Here is a 19,617-nt window from a genome sequence, read left to right as displayed (position 1 = left end):
ATACATGGATTTGAACCAGTGTCTGTGGGAGTTTGCACATTCTCCCTGTGGTTGCGTGGGTTTCCTCTGGGTGCTCCGGTTTCCTCCCACACCCCAAAGATGTGCTCTTAGGCTGATTGGTGTAACAAATTGTCCCTAAACTATTCTCCCCTGAATCTGGTTACAATAGGGGTACCATACGCATACACACGGGTCAAGGTAGGTGTAGGAAAATGCTTTGTTAAGATGGCGGCGCGGGCTCGTTGGGCCGAAGGGCCTGTTTCCCGTGCTGGGTTGTTCTTTGTTCAGTGAAAGACAACATTCCATTTGCTTCCTTAATTACCTGTTGGACCTGCAAACCAACTTTTTGTGATTCTTATACAAGGATACCCTGGTCCCTCTGCACAGCGGCATGCTGTAATTTTTTTTAACCATATAAATAATAGTCCATTTTGCTGTTATTCTACCAAAATGGATGACCTCACATTTACCAACATTGTACTCGATCTGCCAGACCTTTGCCCACTGACTTAAACTATCTATATCCCTTTGCAGTTGTTCAGTGTCCTCTGCACACTTTGCTCTACCACTCATCTTTCTGCCTTGATTGACCTGATTTGACCAATCGACATTAAAATCCCACATGATAATTGCTGTACCATTTTTATATGCATCAGTTATTTCTTTGTTTATTGCTTGCCCCACCGTGATGTTATTATTCGGTGGCCTATAGACTACACCGATCAGTGACCTTTTCTCCTTACTATTTCTAGTTTCCATCCAAAGCTTTTCTCCATAGAACCTATATCATTGCTTACAACTGCCCTGATATCATCTAAGAATAAACCAGCAGTCAAGGCTAAATGTTGCAATGACAAATGCACAAAGACTCTGCATCTGAACACATGTAGGACTTGTAACAAAACAGATGAATCTGATAGCGCTGATATCGGAGAGGGGGGTGCAGTTTAGAATAGAGTTGAGGAGGAACTTCTTCACTCAAAGGGTGGTGAATCTCTGGAATTCTCTGCCCATTGAAGTGGTGGAGGCTACTTCGCTAAATATATTTAAATCACGGGTAGATAGGTTTTTGACAGACAAGGGAATTAAGGGTTATGGGGAGAAAGCGGGAAAGTGGAACTGATCCACTTCAGATCAATCATGATCTTATTGAATGGTGGCGCAGGCTCGAAGGGCTAGATGGCCTACTCCTGCTCCTATTTCTTGTGTTCTTATCAGTTATAGAACCTGCGAGTTTTTTTCAGTTATCTGTGTAATAAAAGGTAATGCACAGTAAATGCATGAATATTAATCTTGGACATACTTCGAGAGATTTTTCTGTCCCATTGCACTGTTAGGGTAGCAGAGCGGGGTGGGAAATATGAGCGACAGACAAAGAAAATCAAGCACATCCCCTGATATTCCCAGCCTGGTTCTGCCAGCAAAATCAGTCTTGTGCCCTTAAATATTTATTACCTTATTTTGATGTAATCAGTGAGTCCAGGACATAACAATCTGGGCTCACTTACCTTTCCAACCTTGCTGGCCAAGGTCCTCACTAGTGAGGATCACAGATGGTCCCAACAGGGACCAGATGCGATAGCTTCACCAGTGGGACTGGAGGCCATTGAAACCTTCCAGGTGATCAGGGGCAGAGCAGGCAGTGCCCCTTGGTTATTTTGGAGAGAAAATCCTAATAGGTTAGAGAAATTTTAAATAATCAAGGATTTAAATCACTAATAAAACACCAGCAATAAATGAAATGACCTCAGCTCAGACTAACAGTTTAACATGGAAACGGCCCGCATAAAGGCATATAAGAATGAGATTTGAACAGTACAGTCATAGAGGTTTACAGCATGGAAAAAGGCCCTTCAGCCCAACTTGTCCATGCCACCCAGTATTTACCACTAAGCTAGTCCCAATTGCCTGCATTTGTCCAATATCCCATCTTACCCATGTAACTATCTAAATGCTTTTTAAAAAAACCAAACTGTATCCACTTCTACAACTGCCTCTGGCAGCTCGTTCCAGACATTCACCACTCTCTGATGGAAAAAATTGCCCCTCTGGATTTTTTTGTATCTCTCCCTTCTCACCTTAAACCTATGCCCTCTAGTTTCAGACTTCCCTACTTCAAACCATCAAGTCCTGGTATCAACCTAGTAAATCTTTTCTGCACTCTCTTTAGTTTAATAATATCCTTTCTATAATAGTGACTAGAACTGTACATAGTATTCAAAGTGCAGCCTTACCAATGTCTTGTACAACTACAAGACATCCCAACTCCTGTATTCAGTGTTCTGACCAATGAAACCAAGAATGCCGAATGCCTTCTTCACCACCCTGTCCACCTGTGACTCCACATTCAAGGAGCTATGAATCTGTATTCCTAGATCTCTTTGTTCTATATCTCTCCCCAACACCCTACCATTAACTAAGTAGGTCCCATCCCAATTCAATTCACCACAATGTATCACCTCACATGTATCTAAATTAAACTCATCTGCCATTCATCAGCCCATTCGTCCAAATGATCAAGATCCCGTTGCAATCCTTGATAGCCTTCTTCACTGTCCACTATGCCACTAATCTTGGTGTCATCTGCAAACTTACCAACCATGCCGCCTAAATTCTCATCCAAATCACTAATATAAATAACAAATAACAGTGGGCCCAGCAACAATCCCTGAGGCACTCCACTGACGTACGCAGCATACTGGGATAGCAGTGTGCCTGCACAATGGCGTCCCTAGCAGTCCACAGCTGGTTTCCCAGCGTAAATAGGCTCTGCCCACTACCGTACTGGTGGGAATTACATTATGGCCTCTGCATTGAACAGAGTGCCGTAAATTACCACCACCTACCTTGCTAGAAAAATGGGCAAGAAGATCTCCCACTTACTTGGCTGTTCGACACTTCGAATTTTTCTGAGAAAATTCTGCCCAATGTGTTTTTAATATACAGATTCCAACATCCTCTCCTGTACCTTTTGCAAATCCTCTGACTCAGGTCTGCAGTAGAACAATCCGAGAGTACTTTGGGCTTTCACACTCGCCCTTGGGTTACCATCATCTGCAGCGATAAGCCATAGTCTGTAAAAAGCAAAGCAAAGTGCAGTAACCTTAGATGATTTACACTTACATAGTATCTTTCCCACCACTGTCCATCTCAGCACTGTAAAACCAATTAAAAACTTTTTGAGGTGTGGTCCCTGTTGTAACTTATGATACTGTGCCTTTGAGAAATATATTTAGACCATGTTTTGTTTAAGAGGCAGTGTTTTGTTACAGAAGTTGATTTGTCTAGAAGAACATGAAGCTCCATGCTGTGATTTCAGGATTATTAATTTTTGCCAATCGTATTTTTGTCTAAACAGTGTTAATCCATTTGTGTTTACTTGTTTTTCTCCTGGAGTTTGAGTAGAGTTTTGATTAGGTTGATTGGCAGAGACAGAGTCATGTGCTTAAGGGGAGGAGTTAAGTTTATAAAGAAAAATACAGTTTCTGTTTCATTTTCTTAAAGAAAACAAACAATTCTTGTCTAGTTCTGAAAGAAGCAATGCATGTCTTTCTCCCTCTCTTTCTCTGGAGGCCGTCTGGGAGCTCCAGGAGTGGCAACCTAAGTACAAGCACATACTCCTGTACTTTGCTAACTGATTTTGAAGAGGGGTTTAAGACTATAAGAGGAATACTGCTTGAATTGGAACTCATAGCAATAGGTTAGCAGTTAAGAATTGTACCTTGTCATGTTTAAGTATCGTTCAACTGTTAAATGATATGAATTTATTTGTTTCAGTTAAATTGTGTTCCCAGTGTGTCAGGAATCGTGATTGGGATTGAAACATCATATTCTCACAATGCTAAAATAGCAAATAGCTGGGGTCTAATCTGACTTCATAATATACCTTGGGGTTTCTGATCCATATCCCAATAAACTTGAATCAAATTGAGGGTGGTAAGGAATAACAGTTTACTAACCGTTCAGCTTCTGTATCACTCCGCTGCATTCCAAATCCTTCAAAGGCAGCTCTGCCCAAATTGTAATATGCTACAAATTTCAAGTGTTGTGCTCTTGGGTCATCAGAGTTTATGATTATGTTCATATATTCCACACCTAATTCCTGGTAAAAAGAACAGTATAATTAAAAGCTACAAAATTACAGTAACATTATTAGTTTTCAAAAATCAGCAAAATTTTCCAGAAGATGGAAGAGAGAATGTCCGGGGTGTGTGGGGTCGGTTCTTAATTATGCTGGCTGCACTGCTGAGGCAGCAGGAAGTGTAGACAGAGTCAATGGATGGGAGACTAGTTTGTGTGATGGACTGGATTACATTCATAACTTTTTGTAGTTTCTTGCGGTCTTGGCCAGAGCAGGAGCCATACCAAGCTGTGATGCAGCCAGAAAGAATGCTTTCTACGGTGTATCGTATAAGTTAGTGAGAGTCGTAGCTGACATACCAAATTTCCTTAATCTTCTGAGAAAGTAGAGGTGTTGGACGGCTTTCTTAACTATAGTGTTGGCATGGGGGGGACCAGGATGCGTTGTTGATGATCTGGACACCTAAAAACTTGAAGCTCTTGATCCTTTCTACTTCGTCCCCGTTGACGTAGACAGGGGCATGTCCTCCTGTACGCCTCCTGAAGTTGACGACAATCTCCTTCGCTTTGTTGACATTGAGGGAGAGGTTACTGTCGCCACACCAGTTCACCAGATTCTCTATCTTGTTCCTGTACTTTGTCTCGTCATTGTTTGAGATCTGACCCACTACGATGGTGTCATCAACAAACTTGAAAATCAAATTGGAGGGGAATTTGGCCACACAGTCATAGGTGTATAAGGAGTATGGTAGGATACTGAGAATACAGTCTTGTGGGGCACCGGTGTTGAAGATGATCAACTGTTGCCTATCCTTACTGACTGTGGTCTGAGAGTTAGTAAGTTCAGGGTTCAGTTGCAGAGGGAGGAGCCAAGGCCCAGGCCACAGAGTTTGGAGATGAATTTCATAGGAATAATGGTGTTGAAGTGCAGAAAGGGCTTTTGATGTTTCTGAAAGGGGCGATCGTCGACTTTCCTTGTTGGGCTCAGAGAAGTGCTCTAAGATTTCCTTGCCCCGCAATGGAACATAAGAACATAAGAACATAAGAAATAGGAGCAGGAGTAGGCCATCTAGCCCTTCGAGCCTGCCCCGCCATTCAATAAGATCATGGCTGATCTGTTGTGGCTCAGTTCCACTTTCCCGCCCTCTCCCCATAACCCTTAATCCCCTCTCTTATCAAGAACCCATCAACCCGCTTCTTAAAAATATTTAGCGAGGCAGCCTCCACCACTTCAACGGGCAGAGAATTCCAGAGATTCACCACCCTTTGAGTGAAGAAGTTCCTCCTCAACTCCGTTCTAAACCGCCTCTCCTTTATCTTGAGGCTGTGCCCCCTAGTCCTACTGTCTTTTTTGAGCGGGAAGAGTCTCTCCACCTCTATCCTATCCATCCCATTCATCATCTTATACGTCTCAATGAGATCTCCCCTCATTCTTCTAAACTCTAACGAGTACAAGCCTAGTTTATTCAGCCTCTCCTCATAGCTCAATCCCCTCAACTCCGGTATCAGCCTAGTAAACCTCCTCTGCACTCCCTCCAGGGCCAAAATATCCTTGCGCAGGTGCGGCGCCCAAAACTGCACACAGTACTCCAGTCTTAGACTTACCTTGGGAAGCATCTTCTGTCTGTAGTTCAGCTGCACACCTGTTTGAGCTTGGCAGGAAAGTTCTGCCAGCTTCCTCACTCAGGTTCCAGTTCAGTTCCTGAGGATCCCAGCTTTCAAAACATCTAGGGCTCACCACTTTCTTTAAAAGGCACCTCACCTGCCTGTGGAATCCTGTAAGCTATAATGGGAAATAGCACAAAAGCTATTTTCCAACAGCTAAGTAACCTGCTCATTTCTGATCAGAAACTGGGTGGGTAGAATTAAAATTGTCTCTGTGTATGTAGTTACTGAGAGTCCATGGTACACACTAAAACAGAAAAGGTTGTTTGAAAGAACCTTCATTTTCTACTGCTATTCATAAACATACCTTCAAAGTCACTAGTGCAAGACTCCATTTATCTATGTAAGGATCTCAAACTGTTTCTGCAAAAGGTATGGGTGATCTTTTTCATCCCCAAAGTGTGTACAAATTCCTAATTTATTGAGCAACCTGTTTTTTTATTTGTTTATGGGACGTTGGGATTGTTGGCTGGGCCAGCATTTAAAAGTCAATAACCCCTAATTTTCCTTGACCTGAATTGTTTGCTAGACCATTCCAGAGGGCATTTAAGAGTCAACCACATTGCCGTGGATTTGGAGTCACACGTAGGCCAGAGCAGCTAAGGACGGAAGACATTAACAAACCAATTGGATTTTAATGACAATCTACAATGGTTTCATGGTCATCAGTAGACTTGTAATTCCAGATTTTTACTGAATTCAAATTCCCCCATGTGCCTTGGTGGGATTTGAACCTGGGACCCCACAGGATTACCCTGGGTCTCTGGATTACTAGTCTAGTGTCAATATCACTATACCACCACCTCCCCAGATTTTACCACTGCCACTCTACAACCAACTGCAAGGAAATGTGAGAAAGAAATCAAAATAAAAAATGCAGGAAATACCAAGGCAGTCACTGGAGAAGTAACATAGTTAACATTTCCAGTCAATGGTGTTTCATCTGAACTGTTTAATCTATTGGGAGTTTCCAGCATTTTGGTTTTATCATAAATTTCCGGTACCACAGTAGTTTGCTTTGACTTTAGTGTGTGAGAGATTTCATTCATTTTATTTCCCTCCCTGTAAATAGAGCCAAATAGTACAAATGATTTAACACTGGATGAGTTGCTGGCTCAGCATTTCATCCCTTTGAGTTTTCTTTCCCCTGTTATGTGCTTGCTTTCAAAGGTTTTTTTTATTTGGTTGCACCAATTGCAGCAACTTTGGATGACTGTTTCCTAGGACTTGGGAGTCAATATCAAAACTGCTAAGTAAAACCTTCAAACTGTGCTTGTAGTGCTCCCTTCAATTGCCATAAGAATACATCACAGTCTCAAACTCTTCATGGAAGACTTGTTTTGGTGAGTGAGTGCCAGGCATTCTGGCTACATAACCAACCCAACTCAGCTGTGAACGTCTCAATATATGGTGTGGAGGCTTGACATGCTAGCTCAGGTAGCATCTGGTATTTGTTTGCCCTCTGATCAAGACAGCTCAAGTGAAAGTAGTTGAGCTTATTAGCACAACTCTCACATGCATAGGGCAGAACTTACTGTTTTATAGACTTTCAGTTTAGGAGGGAGATTTACTCCTCTTCATTTCCACAATGATGTTCAAAGTCTGCTGAAGGCTACTCTAGCCTAGGCACATTTTGCATTTGCTTAGTGTCAATATGGATAACTTGAGAGAGAAAGGGTGCGCTGCTGAGAAAAGTGAACTTATCCAGTGCCGACAGGTTCTGGTCATGGACTAAAACCCTGAACTCGAGATGGGACTTTCCTGAAACAGGCTGGTACACTCAGATTTCTTTGTGCCGATCATAAGACTGAAGCTATTGCATGCATTGGAGAAACAGATCATGCAATATTGCATATCCAACTATGAACTGGCAGCTAATGCACAGTCACTGGCAAGAAGGAAATCACAAAGTCCTTGAAGACTTTGATCTTAGCCTGGAGTTGTTTCAGACTGAGTAGCTTCCCATTCATGCATTATCTGATTTTGATGCCAGGATCATCATCATCATGTTAAGTCATCGGAGGCCATGGTCAACAAAAACATGCTGAAGTGGATTGGTGTTAGCGTGCAGCCCTGCTTAACTCCCATTACTGACTGGAAATGGGTCAGAAGACTCAACATGATCCAGGGCACGTGCAAGAATACTGTCTGGTTGAGTCATTGTGGTGAATTTCTCAAGGTGGCCTAACTTCTCTGATGCCTTCCAAAAGCCTTTATGGCTGATCGGTCAAAGCTCATAGTCAAGTCAACAAATGTGACAGAGAGGTCCATGTTCTATTGCTGACAATTCTGTTGGAGCTGTCTAACTACAAACATAGTATCTAGGACTCCTTGACCTTTTCTGAAACCACACTGACAGTCTGGCAGCAGATTCTGGTTCAGCTGTTACACACTGTGATTCAGGGGGATTCTAGTGAAGATTTTGCAGTGATTTAGAGGACTGATATTTTTCTATGATTGTCACAAGGTTGGCAAGTTCCTTTCCGCTTCTATAGCTGGACAATGTAGGTATCTTTGTACCTACATTGATGATTCATTGCTCCCTCATAGACTGTGAGAATTCAAATCTCAACTCGGACAGCATCTGCTTCTGCAGCTTTGCTGTTGAAAGGAGTTTGGTTGCATTCATTGTTTCTAACATTGTGGGAATGTTAGTGACAGAGCAGTTGATTGCAACCTATGGCAGCCTATTGATTCTTTATTGATAGATGAAGGCCAGTTGAAGATGTGGTTGAACATACTCTGCCCACCTTTCTAGAATTTAGGCTTTTTCTGTGAGCATTGATGACCTGTCAGCATCGATGATTAGTGATGAAACATTCAGTAGACATATGTAACAGCATCGTAGAATCTCTTTATGGTTTGCATATTGTTACAATCTTGCTGGAGACCATTAACATATAAAGAGAAATCCCAACATGTAATTAACTGAGAGAACTAGACCACAAGATTTCATATTTTAAGTAGAAACAAACTTTAGGGAAGATTGGCTAGGGCTACTGGGGGGGCTTTAAACTAGAAAGGTTGCGGGGAGGGAATAGAGATGAGGAGACTGAGTGCGAGGAGGTTAGAGAAGGACTGTGGACAGTATGAGAGGGAGGTTAGGCGGGTAATGGAGAAGGGAAGTGCCCTTCTGAGGTGTGTCTATTTTAACGCCAGGAGTGTAGTGAACAATGTAAATGAACTTAGGGCGTGGATTGATGCTTGGGAATGTGATGTGGTGGCCATTACAGAGACTTGGATGTCTCAGGGACAGAACTGAGTACTTCAGGTGCCGGGATTCAGATGCTTCAGGAAGGACAGGGAGGGGAGCAAAACAGGTGGCGGAGTGGCACTGTTGATCAGGGACAGTGTCATGGCTGCAGAGAAGGTGGATGCCGCGGAGGGACTGTCTACGGAGTCTCTATGGGTGGAAGTTAGGAAGAGCAAAGGGTCGATAACTTTGCTGGGTGTTTTCTATAGGCTGCCCAATAGTGACAGGGAAGTTGAGGTGCAGATAGGGAAACAGATCCTAGAGAGATGTAGTAATAACAGAGTTGTCGTGATGGGAGACTTTAATTTCCCAAATATCGACTGGAATATCCCTAGAGTAAGGGGTTTGGATGGGGAGGAGTTTGTTAGGTGTGTTCAGGAGGGTTTCCTGACACAACACGTGGATAAGCCTACGAGAGGAGAGGCTGTACTTGACCTGGTGCTGGCTAATGAACCAGGACGGGTGCTGGATCTCTCGGTGGGAGAGCATCTCGGGGATGGAGATCATAATTCTATCTCCTTCACGATAGCATTGGAAGGAGATAGGATCAGGCAGGCTAGGAAGGTGTTTGTCTGGAGTAAGGGGAAATATGATGACATCAGGCAGACAATTGGACGAGTAAACTGGAAGGAGGTGTTCTTGGGGAAAAGTACTGAAGGAAGGTGGCGGATTTTCAAGGAATGTTTGACTAGAGCTCTGCACAACAACGTCCCGATGAAACAAGGAGGTTTTGGTAGGTCGCGGGAGCCATGGTGCACGAAGGTTGTGGTGAACCTGGTCAGGAAGATAAGAAAGGCGTATAAAAAGGTTCAGAGAGCTAAGAGATGTTAAGGATCTAGAGGAGTATAAGGGTTGTAGAAGGGAGCTTAAAAAGGAAATTAGGAGATACAAAAGGGGACATGAGAAGGCCTTGGTGGGTAAAATTAAGGAGAATCCCAAGCCGTTCTACAAATATGTGAAGAGTAAAAGGATGAGAAAAGGAAGGATAGGACCTATAAAAGGTGAAGGGGGAAAAGTCTGTGTGGAACCGAAAGAAATGGCAGAGGTGCTTAATGGGTACACTGTGCTCGGTATTCACGGTGGAAAGTGATCTGGGAGGTTGTACTGCAGGTTTGCGGCAGACTGAAAAGATTGAGTATGTGGATATTAAGAAAGAGGATGTGTTGGAACTTTTAAATTCTATCAAGATAGTTAAGTCGCCGGGACTGGATGGGATGTACCCCAGGTTACTGTGGGAGGTGAGGGAAGTGTTTGCAGAGCCCCTGGTGATGATCTTTGCATCGTCGATGGAGACGGGAGAGGTTCCGGAGGATTGCGGATGTGGTTCCTATTTTCAAGAAAGGGAACAGGGATAGCCCGGGAAATTACCGACCAGTGAGTCTGACCTCAGTGGTTGGTAAGTTGATGGAGAGGATTCTGAGGGACAAGATTTATGAGCATTTAGAGAAGTTTAGAATGATCAGGATTAATCAGCATGGCTTTGTCAAGGGCAGGTTGTGCCTTACGAGCCTAGTTGAGTTCTTTGAAAATGTGACTGAACACATTGACGAAGGAAGGCGGTGGATGTGGTTTACATGGACTTCAGCAAGGTGTTTGATAAGGTCCCCCATGCAAGACTTCTTGAGAAGGTGAGAGGGCATGGGATCCAAGGGGCTTTGGCCTTGTGGATCCAGAACTGGCTTGCCTGCAGAAGACACAGAGTGGTTGTGGATGGGTCTTTTTCTGCATGGAGGTCGGTCAGCAGTGGAGCGCCCCAGGGATCTGTTCTAGGATCCTTGCTGTTTGTCATTTTCATAAATGACCTGGATGAGGAAGTGAAGGGATGAGTTAGTAAGTTCGCCGACAATACGAAGATTGGTGGTGTCGTGGATAGTCTGGAGGGATGTCAGAACTTGCAGCGTGACATAGATAGGATGCAAGGCTGGGCGGAGAAGTGGCAGATGGACTTTAATGCGGATAAATGTGTAGTGGTCCATTTTGGCAGGACCAACAAGATGCAGGAGTACAATATGAAGGGTAGGAGTTTTAGCTGGGTTGAAGAGTAGAAGGATCTTGGGGTCCGGGTCCATAGGACTCTTAAATCGGCCTCGCAGGTGGAGGATGTGGTCAAGAAGGCGTATGGTGTACTGGCCTTCATTAATTGAGGGATTGAGTTTAGGAGTCGGGAGGTAATGCTGCAACTTTATAGGACCGTTGTCAGACCCCACTTGGAGTACTGTGTGCAGTTCTGGTCACCTCACTACAGGAAGGATGTGGAAGCTATTGAGAGGGTGCAGAAGAGATTTACAAGGATGTTGCCTGGATTGGAAGGCATGCCTTATAAAGATAGGTTGAGGGAGCTAGGTCTCTTCTCCCTGGAGAGACGAAGGTTGAGAGGCGACCTGATAGAGATTTTATAAATGTTGAGAGGAATAGATAGGGTGGATTCTAGGAGGCTATTTCCCAGGGCTGAAATGGTTGCTAAGAGAGGACACAGGTTTAAGGTGCTGGGAAGCAAGAACAGAGGAGATGTTAGGGGAAAGTTTTTCACTCAGAGGGTGGTGAACTCGCTGGGGTCTTTTAAAAGACTTCTGGATGGGTATATGGGATCTAATGGCATTGGAAGTTACAGATAGTTCTACGGCTTGGTAGGTATAGATGTGATTGGCGCAACTTGTGGGCCAAAGGGCCTGTTTGTGCTGTAGTGTTCTATGTTTATTGCATCTGAATAAAAAAAGACAAGTACTATTAGCACGATAGTTTATGACTATGAATGGTCTTGTGGCACAGTGGTAGTGCCCCTACTTCTGGACCAAAAGCTGCTGGGTCAAGTCCAATGCCACAGACTGTTGGCCACAAAAGGAACATTCATAACATGGTTTGAATGGCTGATAGTCAGCTCAGGAATCCTTCCACTATTCCCCAAAGGGAAGAAACTATGTGCACAGATACTCTTAACAAAATGCTATGAATCCAGTTTTGCTTTTACTTGCCCCCAAGAGTTCCCTTATCTTTTGAAATCTTGAAGGTTCATTCACTTTTCCTGGGACCAATCCAAAAGTATGGCACAGCCCTCCCGAGTTCATTTTGATCTCTCTTTATGTTCTAGCTGTTCTGTATGGTATGGAAGTTCATGTGAATCCTATCATCAGCTTTTGACTAAATGATCCTCAAACTTCTCTTCAAAACCTCACAAATGTGGTGTTCTCAATTCAAACTTTGGCTTCACTGGAAGCTCCAAGCTCGTTTACGCTGTGACGTTGATGGTAGTTTTATTGCCCTCCCCCTGCAACTGCATTTTGTGGAAAGCACTCAGGTAAATTAAACAAGGAGCCCATATCCACAACACTGTGATATTCTTAGGATGTTACAAATAGAAATGTAAATTAATTACTTTACGTTCAACTTAACTCTGATTCTGTGAGTCATATGGATAATTTATATCTCCTAATAAAGACCCTTTCTTCAAGAATTGCTTTAGCTTCTTTCATCTGGAAATTACATAAAGGTTAAAACCTATAACTGAAGGAAGGATAGACCTCCTAGTTCCTTGAAAACCTTAACAATGGTCATTTATTGTTTAAGTTTTACACTTCTATCTCTGAACCTGTAAGCTAACCATAGGTATATTTAAAAGCTCACCTAAACTTGTAAAAGTGGCAATACAAATGGCCAAGGCGATTAAGAAGGCATTTAGCATGCTTGCTTTCATGGCTGGGGCATTGAGAACTAGAGTTGGGAAATCAAGTTGCAGCTACATAAGACATTGGTAAGACTGCATTTGGAGTATTGCATGGAGGTTCTGTTCACCTCACTACCAGAAGGACATGGAAGCTTTGCAGAGAATACAAAGAAGATTCACCAGGATGTTGCCTGGTCTCAAGGGTGTTAACTATGAAGACAGGTTGAATAAACTAAGAATGTTTTCACTCGAAAGATGGAGGCTGAGGGGAGACATGATAGAGGCCTACAAAATTATAAGAGGCACAGACAGGGTGGATAGTCAGAGACTTTTTCTCAGGATGGAAGTGTCAATTTCAAGGGGACACAGATTCAAGGTGAGAGGGGGAAGGTTTAAGGGAGATGTGCAGATGAAGAGAGTGGTGGATGCCTGGAACATGCTGCCAGAGGAGGTAGTGGAAGCAGGCACATTAGCAACATTTAAGAGGCACCTGGATGAGTACATGAATATAGAGGTACGGTCTGAGTAAGGGCAGAAAGTATTTTTTGGTTTGTTTAGGGTACCATGATTGGCATAGACTTGGGGGGCCCAAGGACCTGTTCCTATGCTGTATTTTTCTTTGTTCTTTGATTAACATTTACTGCAGGGTAGTTTACTGGGTTCTTAACTGAGTTTTCCATTTATCTTAATTTTACATTTTAATCTCTGACCCAAGTTAGATCCCTTACACTCATAATAATACCGCTAAAACACAGGAATCAGCTATTTGAAGCAATACTGCCTGCTTTCAGTTCCAACCAAGCATTAGCCTCTCTCTCGGCTTGCAGTGGACAGTCCTGCAGATTCTGCAGTAGGTATTGTGATGACTTATCATTGTAGAAGCAATGTTTCTCCTCCAGTAGTTTCTGGATTTACCTCATTGTTTTCATCAAACCACCCTTGATGCTTACAAGAGGTAATGTTGAGGGCCTCTACAGCACTGGAGTACACTATAGACCTAAAGGTCATCCAATCATCTGCAATGCAGTGAGTTTCCAATTTTTCTGTACACAGGCACCGCTTGAGTTCTCTGAGAAAGATTCCTTCATGACTGCCTGTTTGGGCTTTGAGACATTGGGACGCTTCAGAACCTTCAATCCCTGGGGACATATAGGGGATCTTGATGTTTAGCTTTGAACTGTTAAGATGGTAGTCAGTACAAATCAGTGCCACACATGACTTTTGTTACATACCTGTTCTGCCTGTCCTTATGCCTGGTGTGACTGAGAAATAAGCAGGTAAGAAAGAACCAAGGCTTGGCTCACTCATTTGACTTTCTACTTTCATTGTAGGTATTACCGATCACCTTTCCCATACTTTTCAAGAATGGTTTACTGCAGGTGGCACTTAGTCAATGCAGGCAGGATGACACACTCAGGCACAGAAGAAGATACCATAATCTTACAGATTCTGATTTGCAACTTCTCTTGGAGCAACTGATATAAAGAGGCACAGATTATGGCAGAAAAACTGCTACAAATATCTCCTTCCATCCTTAGATATGCAGACTACTGTTGCAAAATGTTCAATGAGCTCAGTGGGGCAGACAAAATAATGCACCAGTTACTTTCTCTCTCTCTCTCTCCTTTCTTTTCAGATTTAAGAATGTGAGACTTTGGGCACTGTGTGAAGTTAAAAGTTTGAAATAGTTGTGCATATTCCTGCAAGTAAATTGTGCAATCACAGAAGTTCAGGATGGGAGACTGGATGTCAGACGTGACTATAGCGATCAGCATGCCCAATGCACAGGAATCTATGTGAAGAATTGTTTGCATTCTGATTTACTCTAATCTGTTTGTAATATTATTAGCCCCGGCTCACAAAGATACAATATAAAGAGCATTTGACAGTAATCGTGGTTTATTTACTCACAGGATTCTCCTGCGTGCCTAAGCCATCGTAATACATGACACCAAGTTGATAGAGAGCCTGGAAGTCCGTGTCTTTAACTTTGTTAAACTCCGCAAAAGCCGTTTCATAACATCCCTAAATGCACACAAAAAACAGCAATCCAGCAATTAGGATAATCTTCAATTTTGTTCAGTTTGCTTACTGCTACCAGCCTTCAGAGGCACAGTGGCAACTTGACTGTAGATCTGGGCCTCAGTTTTTCTGTATTTACAGATAGATTTTAAAAATTTCAGCCCAGGAACTTCCTATGATAGCTCTTAAATCACGATGAATATATCAAACAGTATAGAATATGCAAACTAATTACTTTCAGCATTTCAAAAAATAGCAAATTTGTGTTTTAGTTTCTTTTAGGAAAATGCTCATAACCATTGAGTTTCTGTGAAAAAGATAACTCAATTGTAAGTAATCAAAACATACAAACAGCTGTGATTTTTAAAAATTCATTCGTGGGACATAGGCATCGCTACTTGGCTAGCATTTATCGTTCATCCCTAGTTGCCCAGAATATTAGCTGAGTTTCTGGATTAATAATCTAGCGATAATACCACTAGGCCATTGCTTCCCTTAGATAGTTGCATTTATGGAGCTCTGAGTCCGCTAAGAGACAGTAATGTAATAGTATTAGGAAGCAGTAGCAAAACAGCCTTGGAAGTTGCAACGAACAGCTAGCAGCTCCAGCTCCAGCAGTGAACCGCAGCAACAGGGCTTAGGTGGCTCCAGTTTCCTTCCAGCAAGTGGCGATTCTTTTTGTGACAAACAAATAAACTAAACCAAACAAACTCAGGGACAAGCAAGAAGGGCAGCCCCCAAAAAGAACTGCCTGAACCAAAAAACAAAGTGTAAAGGGAACTTAAAACATCAAATAAAAATGTGATTAAAGAGGTCAATGAGGCACCATAGCCCTCGCAGGGCCCAATGGGCATGGAAGGCCTCAACAATGCCCGTGGATTCTGCATACTCCCTCTCCAGGGACTCTCGGCTGTGAATATAGCCGTAGTCAAGGAGCAGTCAGGTCAGACGACCCCTCAGTCACCCGCTGCCTGGACCTATTTATGGCGAGCTTGGCCAGGCCCATGAGCAGGTTCATGAGGAGGTCATCTGCCTCCCCTGACTCCACATCGGGTGCCTGAAAATCAGGGTGTGAACGTAGAACATTACAGCACAGTACAGGCCCTTTGGCCCTCGATGTTGCGCCAACCAGTGGAACCAATCTAATGACCCTCTAACCTTAGCTATTCCAATGTTATCCATATGCCTTTCCACTGACCATTTGAATGCCCTTAAAGTTGGCGAGTCCACAACTGCTACAGGCAGGGCATTCCATGCCCTTACTACCCTCTGAGTAAAGAATCTACCTCTGACATCCTTCCTATAATTACCACCCCTCAATTTAAAGCTATGTCCCCTCATGTGAGCCATCACCATCCGAGGAAAAAGGCTCTCACTGTCCACCCTGTCCAATCCTTTGATCATCTTGTATGCCTCAATTAGGTCACCTCGTAACCTTCTTCTCTCTAATGAAAATAACCTCAAGTCCCTCAGCCTTTCCTCATAAGACCTTCCCACCATACCAGGCAACATGCTGGTAAACCTCCTCTGCACCCTTTCCAATGCCTCCACATCTTGTAATGCGGTGACCAGAACTGTACGCAATACTCCAAGTGCGGCCGCACCAGAGTTTTGTACATGACCTCATGGCTCTGAAATTCAATCCGTCTACCAATAAAAGCTAACATACCGTACGCCTTCTTAACAACCTTATCAACCTGGGTGCCAACTTTCAGGGAGCTATGCACATGTACCCCGAGATCTCTCTGCTCGTCAACACTACTAAGAGTCCTTCCATTAGCCCCATATTCTGTACTCCTGTTACTCTTACCAAAGTGAATCACCTCACACCTTTCCGTATTAAACTCCATTTGCCACCTCTCGGCCCAGCTCTGCAGCTTATCTATGTCCCTCTGCAAACTTTAACATCCATCCTCACTGTCTACAACTTCTCCAACTTTGGTGTCGTCAGCAAATTTACTAATCCATCCTTCTACACCCTCATCTAGGTCATTTATAAAAATGACAAACAGCAGTGGCCCCAAAACAGATCCTTGAGGTACACCACTTGTAACTGAACTCCAGGTTGAATATTTCCCATCAACCACCACCCTCTGTCTTCTATCAGCTAGCCAATGCCTGATCCAAACTGCTAAATCACCCTCAATCCCATGCATTTGCATTTTCTGCAGTAGCCTACCATGGGGAACCTTATCAAACACTTTGCTAAAATCCATATACACCACATCAACTGCCTTACCTTTATCCACCTCTTTGGTTACCTTTTCAAAAAGCTCGATAAGGTTTGTGAGGCACGACCCACCCTTCACAAAACCGTGTTGACTATCCCTAATCAATTTATTTCCCTCTAGATGATTATAAATGCTATCCCTCATAATTCTTTCCAAAACTTTGCCCACAACAGAAGTAAGGCTCACCGGTCTATAATTCCCAGGATGGTCTCTACTCCCCTTCTTGAACAAGGGGACAACATTTGCTATCCTCCAGTCTTCCGGCACTATAGCCAATGACGACATGAAGATCAAAGCCAAAGGCTCTGCAATCTCCTCCCTAGCCTCCCAGAGAATCCTAGGGTAAATCCCATCCGGCCCAGGGGACTTATCTATTTTCATGCTCTCAAGAATTGCTAACACCTCCTCCTGATGCACCTCAATCCCGTCTAGTCTACTACCTGGTATCGCAGTATTCTCCTCGACTACACTGACTTTTTCCTGTGTGAATACTGATGAAAAATACTCATTCAGTGCCTCTCCTAACTCTTCATGCTCCATGCACAACTTCCCACTGCTGTCTCTGACCGGCCCTAATCTTGGCCTAACCAATCTTTTATTCTTGACATACCTGTAGAAAGCTTTAGGATTTTCCTTGATCCTATCTGCCAAAGTCTTTTCATGTCCTCTTCTAGCTCTTCTTAACTCTCTCTTTAGCTCCTTCCTGGCTAATTTATAACTCTCCAGTGCCCTAACTGAGCCTCCATGTCTCATCTTTACATAAGCCTCCTTCTTTCTCTTCACCAGAGATTCAACTTCTTCAGTACACCACGATTCCCTCGCTCGACCACTTCCTCCCTGCCTGACAGGTACATATTTATCAAGGACTCGCAGCAGCCACTCCTTGAATAAGCTCCACATTTCAGATGTTCCCAGCCCCTGCAATTTCCCACTCCACCCTACGTATCCTAAATCTCGCCTAATAGCCTCATAATTACCTTTCCCCCAGCTATAACTTCCGCCCTTCGGTATATGCCTATCCCTTTCCATCACTAAGGTAACCGAATTGTGGTCACTATCACCAAAGTGCTCAGCTACCTCCAAGTCTAACACCTGGTCTGGTTCAGGTGTGGGACTGAAGTGCAAACAGGTCATCCATAAAAGGTTTTTTAGATAACTAAAAAGGGAGTGCAGCCTATAACATTCAACGTAGACATGGTCCACGAATTTCGCAAAGTGGGCAAATTTCTGGGGAGCCCGTGAACCAGTGCAATTTACGGTTGTACTGGCAGCTGATACTATCAGAGAAGCTGAAATCCAGGGCTTGATTTTATGCTGGTGTGTTTGGAGGAAGGGAGTTGGGTGGGGGGGGTTGGGGATGGCTCATAAAAAGCAGCGTGTGGTCCGTCCACCATATTCCGGTTCACCTCTGCCTTTTCTCCCATTTTACATAAGGCAGCAGAGATGCCAGGTAAGCTGCCTATCCTCATTGTCCATATAAGTGCGTCATTCCACCTCACGGTCCCAATCATCTCACCACCTTTAATCCTCCACCAGTTTTTCAAACCTGGCCATCCAGCTTCCCCCTCACTGGGACCTATTAGCTTGGCCCCACTGATACTCCTGACCTAGCTTCACTCCAGCTTCAATTGCTTCCTCTTCCTCAAGGACTGGTTGTCGTCCCAGTTGTGGCCACCACTCAAATCTTGCACACTGGGACTACACAACTGCTATATCTCACGTCTGGTCAAGAATAATGCTGATGTAGAGATGCCAGCATTGGACTGGGATAAATACAGTAAGAAGTCTCACAACACCAGGTGAAAGTCCACCAGGTTTATTTGGTAGCAAAAGCCACTAGCCTTCGGAGCACACTCCAAAACCTAGTGGCTATCGCTACCAAATAAACCTGTTGGACTTTATTCTTGGTCTCACAACACCAGGTTAATGCTGGCAAGTGGCTGGCAGCATTTCAATTTTCTTGTATAACCTTGCTGTGTGTGGGGAGGTGGTATCCAGCATGAAGATAATATCAGAGAATTATGAAAGTGCATATTCAGATGCAAAGAATAAAACATCCCTTAGTGTAATTCTAACTTATAACAAGCCTATACTTAACTATTGTAAAGTTGGGCAGGTTGATGTCAAAAAAATACCAGAAAATATCCAATTACATGGATATAAATCATGTATGCGCTAATATTCAAATCAAAGTAGAAATTAAGACCATGGTAAACTGCTTATTTTTTCTTGAGGAAAAGGAAAGGTGGCCTGCAATTTTTTTTTCAATAAATACCTATGATAATGTTATTCATTCCACTGAACTGATGACAAAAATTAATGCTGAGCATATGATGTGAAATATTAGTTTTGGTGATGTAAATGATAAATTTTTATCTCCATGAATTACTCACAGTTCTTTGCTACATTTACAAACTATTACCTCACCTCTTCAAAGTAGAGCTGTCCCAATAGAAAAATTGCTTGCAAATCTCCTTCTTTGATTCGTTTCCTTAAGAAAGCATCTATCCTTTTCACTTCAGTGATATTTTTCAATCTTTCAGCTGGATATAGTGTGTAAAAAAAACGCAGTTTTCAATTTAAAGCATAGATAAGAAGCAAAAGTTAAGTTAAAGGTAATACGAAGGTACTGGTACTGCGGCTGTTATTTCATCAGCAGTGAGTTCCCAATCTCGATAATGCATTTGTAGACAAATGCTGATTGC

General features: G+C 43.2%; 1 protein-coding gene across 1 annotated transcript in view; it reads right to left on the bottom strand.

The window, feature by feature from the left end:
* lrp2bp (LRP2 binding protein) overlaps positions 1 to 19,617 on the bottom strand; it is a 43,687-nt gene that overhangs the window by 15,036 nt on the left and 9,034 nt on the right. The window contains exons 2-5 of the mRNA XM_080189398.1: positions 19,340 to 19,455; positions 14,571 to 14,684; positions 3,960 to 4,102; positions 2,969 to 3,074 (exon numbers count right to left, since the gene is read on the bottom strand). Coding sequence (XP_080045524.1) covers positions 2,969 to 3,074; positions 3,960 to 4,102; positions 14,571 to 14,684; positions 19,340 to 19,455 — 479 coding nt within the window. The remainder of the gene's footprint in view (positions 1 to 2,968; positions 3,075 to 3,959; positions 4,103 to 14,570; positions 14,685 to 19,339; positions 19,456 to 19,617) is intronic.

Source organism: Carcharhinus amblyrhynchos, chromosome 5, assembly GCF_965287045.1.
Source record: "Carcharhinus amblyrhynchos chromosome 5, sCarAmb.v2.hapA, whole genome shotgun sequence".
NCBI classification, from domain to species: domain Eukaryota; kingdom Metazoa; phylum Chordata; class Chondrichthyes; order Carcharhiniformes; family Carcharhinidae; genus Carcharhinus; species Carcharhinus amblyrhynchos.
The sequence above is the reverse complement of the archived record's forward strand: the minus strand, read 5'-3'. Positions and strand labels throughout refer to the sequence as shown.